Source organism: Mercurialis annua, linkage group LG7 (genome assembly GCF_937616625.2).
Source record: "Mercurialis annua linkage group LG7, ddMerAnnu1.2, whole genome shotgun sequence".
Taxonomy (NCBI): Eukaryota; Viridiplantae; Streptophyta; class Magnoliopsida; order Malpighiales; family Euphorbiaceae; genus Mercurialis; species Mercurialis annua.
The window spans coordinates 11104696-11108187 of record NC_065576.1 but is presented as its reverse complement, the minus strand read 5'-3'; the positions used below and the strand labels follow the sequence as shown (position 1 = coordinate 11108187).

General features: G+C 34.5%; 1 protein-coding gene across 1 annotated transcript; it reads right to left on the bottom strand.

The window, feature by feature from the left end:
- Positions 1 to 529: 529 nt before the first annotated feature.
- Positions 530 to 2278, bottom strand: LOC126654883 (alkane hydroxylase MAH1-like). The gene has a single exon (XM_050348880.2). The coding sequence runs from the start codon at positions 2207 to 2209 to the stop codon at positions 710 to 712; it is 1500 nt and encodes a 499-aa protein (XP_050204837.1). The 5' UTR covers positions 2210 to 2278; the 3' UTR covers positions 530 to 709.
- Positions 2279 to 3492: the final 1214 nt, after the last annotated feature.

Sequence of the window (3492 nt, the reverse complement as noted above, 5' to 3'; positions counted from 1 at the left end):
ATGCATGATTTGTAACTTCAAAACATGCTATAAATTTTGCTTTCACAATGGATGAAGCAATGATAGTTTGTTTTACAATTTTCCACGATAGTGATGTTTCTGTTAACAGGAACACATAACCAAATGTGGAATTTCTACTATCAATGTATCTACCAAAATCTGAATCTTAATATCCAATCAGCTTTAGTTCATTGGATCTCTTACATGTGAGCATATAATTCTTTAGTTTTAGAGATCCTTAGGGTTTACGTTAATGATGTCTTGTTAATGCAAAATATAGCAAGTTGTATTATGCGGTTAATTACATATAGTTAAAATTATGTCTAAGGAGGTTGGTATTTAAGTGGTCCGCTCGTGACCCTCCAATCTTTCCTGGGAATTTTTCTACTGTAATTATATTTGGCATAATTCGTGACTCGTATAATTGTTTGCACTATCTAACAGTAACCATTCATAGTCATTAATAAAATACAATTTTGATTCATAAAAGAAAGTTTTGTTGAACTATTAAGATAAAATAAATGGGAAATTTAAATTAAAAAAGTAATAAAATACAAATGGAACTTCTTACATTTGACATTAATTAAAAAGGATATTGGGATTTTTACATGAAGAATTACTCCACATCTTTTCCACAGAAAAATGAAAAATGAATAAATACATGCACTTATACACTGAAAGAATGACATAGCAATGCACGAAATTAAATTTAAACCCATCTCTTGCTAATCCTGACTATTAGGCCATATTTCATCTGGAGAATGATGGAGTTAGTTTCCGGAGACACATGATGGCCTTCCACTAATTCAAAATTATAACTATGCAGAATTTTAGCTGCCACCGCCTTCATTTGCGTGAATGCAATTTCTTTCCCAAGACAAGTCCTTGGCCCTGCATTAAATGATAAGAATTTGTACGATGGTTCATGTTTTATTTTCCCTCCTTCACTAATCCATCTCTCTGGCTTAAATTCTAAGCAATCTTCTCCCCATATTGACGCCATTCTCCCCATTGAATACAAGCAAAATACTATTTTAGTGTCTGGTTTGATTTTATGTCCACTTGGTAGTGTATCTTCACGAAAAGGAGCTTTGTGCTGAAATGGAACCGGTGGGTATAGCCTTAATGATTCGCATAAAGCTCCGTGAAGATAAACCAGACTGTTTAGCTCCTTCGGGTCGAATACGGAGCATTTTTCTTTGATTTCTTCTCTTATCTTGGACAGTATTTTTGGATTCTTGGAAATGTTCCAGAAAAACCAAGTTAGGGCAGAACTAGTTGTGTCTCTTCCTGCTAGTAAGAAATTTAGAATTGTATCTGTCAGGAACTTATCATCCGGTTTTGCACCGTTAATTCCGGCTTCGTTACTCATGTATGATGTTAACAAATCAACTCCTTCTTCTTCATCTTGTTCCGAACCGGACTGTTCCTTTAATAGTTCTCGTTTTCTTGATATATATTCGGCTGTCACATCGTCAAGAACTTTGTGAGCTTTTTGCATTCTCCATTCTGGACCAAACCCTAGCCATCTTTGTATCTTCCACGAAATTTCTGGCCAGAAATGCCGATAGAATAGAGCTTCCTCAGCATCATCCATAGCTTTTGAAAAATCGACTTGGGGAAAGTCGACGGATAGGCATTTCGGATTAATTCCCGTAACCAACACGCATGTGATATCAAATGTAAATCTTTGAAACAAATCTTGCAAGTCCACCACGCATTCTTGATCCGCTACGTGCTCAAGAACCGGAACAAGCCCTTTCTCCACCATGTTTTGACATGTTTTCACCAAGAATCGGTTAAATTGTCGATGATTAATCAATGCTTGAGCAAGCTTTCTTTGATTCTTCCAAGAATCGTAATCCGAATTGAAAATGCCATCTCCAAGAATGTTGAATATCTTAGAGAATTCATGCCCTTTTGGAAAATTTTGGAAATTGGAGCTCATTATATAGTGAATGTTCGCTGGATCCACTGTAGCTAAAATCTTGACATTGGAAAACCAAGGTCCTTTGTACAAAAACGTGAGACCATCTTGCTCTACAACTTCTGTAATCCTTTCATGAATCCGGTGAAAGTTGAAGATAGTATCCGGCAGCATTCCGACGAACGGCCAATTTATCGGTTGGCCATTAGTATTTAAAAGAAAGCGAAGAATGACAAAGCTTAAAAATGCTAGAAAGATTTCTGATAGGCTTATTAATGCCATTGGTGTGTGTTCAAGCTTGCTACTGTACTCAATATATAGAATTTTGCCCTAATTTTATAATCTGCTATACGTAACCAAGTGGCCAAGTGTGTTAAACATGAAAATTAATCATATTCAACTACTATAATAAACCGACGTGCATGACCTAGCAAAGGGGCAGGAGACAGAAAACTAAACCAACATGCATAACAGACCCTACCGGTTTGATTTTGTATGATTTTGTTGCTATCTTAGATTTAATTCAGTTTGGTAGTAAAAATAGTACACTGTCTAGCAATTATCTGGTTGGATTTTGTTGGTATCCACTTAAATTGCACTAAACCAAAGTGTATCCTTTTGAATTAAAACTCTGAATAAAATGTTTAGACCTAAAAATGTGTTAATTTATTTACCAGAACTGGATTCTTGTTAAGATGAATCTGATAGTTTGTATTGAAGCTAAGTGTGTGTTGGACACATGGGATCTTGTCTATGTCATCAAACCATAGATATCACTGAACTATGTTTCTTTTTGTAATTTTGGCTTTGTCACGTAAGCAAAAATGTTAAGTTTTTACGTCGTTTTATATGGATGAACCCTTTTGTAATAAAAAGTATAGTTCAGTTACTATTTTATAAGAAAAATGACTTTAGTGACCTTTTTGAGATTTCCTGATACTTGAGTGACCCAGAAAGTTTAATATCCGTTAATTTATTTACCAGAACTGGATTCTTGTTAAGATGAATCTGATAGTTTGTATTGAAGCTAAGAAAGTGTTGGACACATGGGATCTTGTCTATGTCATCAAACCATAGATGTCTTGGAATGTGAAGGATTTTCTTTTCCATAGTTAGGGAAGTCTTATAAAGGACAAGTTCATGAACTCTGAAATGTGCCGAAGGTATGTTAATGATTATAAAACACTCGTCAGGAAAAGATGAGGGGGCAGCTGATCCCACCAAGAAAAGAGACGTGTTCTGCATAAATGTGGATGTAAGTTTTGACAGTGTAGGTGCTGTAATAAGAGACTGGAATGGCATGGTGAGAGCTTAGTATGTGTTATTGAAGCTAAGGGTATTAGGGATGGAATTCAGGTTAAAAAAATTGTTATTATCGAACTATGACTTTATAATTAACAAATTCGTTACCGAATTATGAAAATTATAAATTGATTATCGAACCATAATTTTATAATAAAAAGGTTACTAAATTATAAAAATTAATAAAACAGTTACCAAACTATAATTTTTTACATAACAATTACCGACTTTTACTTAAATGTCCATCTTTGCCTTATCCAGAT

What these genes read in the sequence shown, in the direction of transcription:
- LOC126654883 (XM_050348880.2), bottom strand. Translation starts at nt 2,209, where the DNA reads ATGGCATTAATAAGCCTATCAGAAATCTTTCTAGCATTTTTAAGCTTT.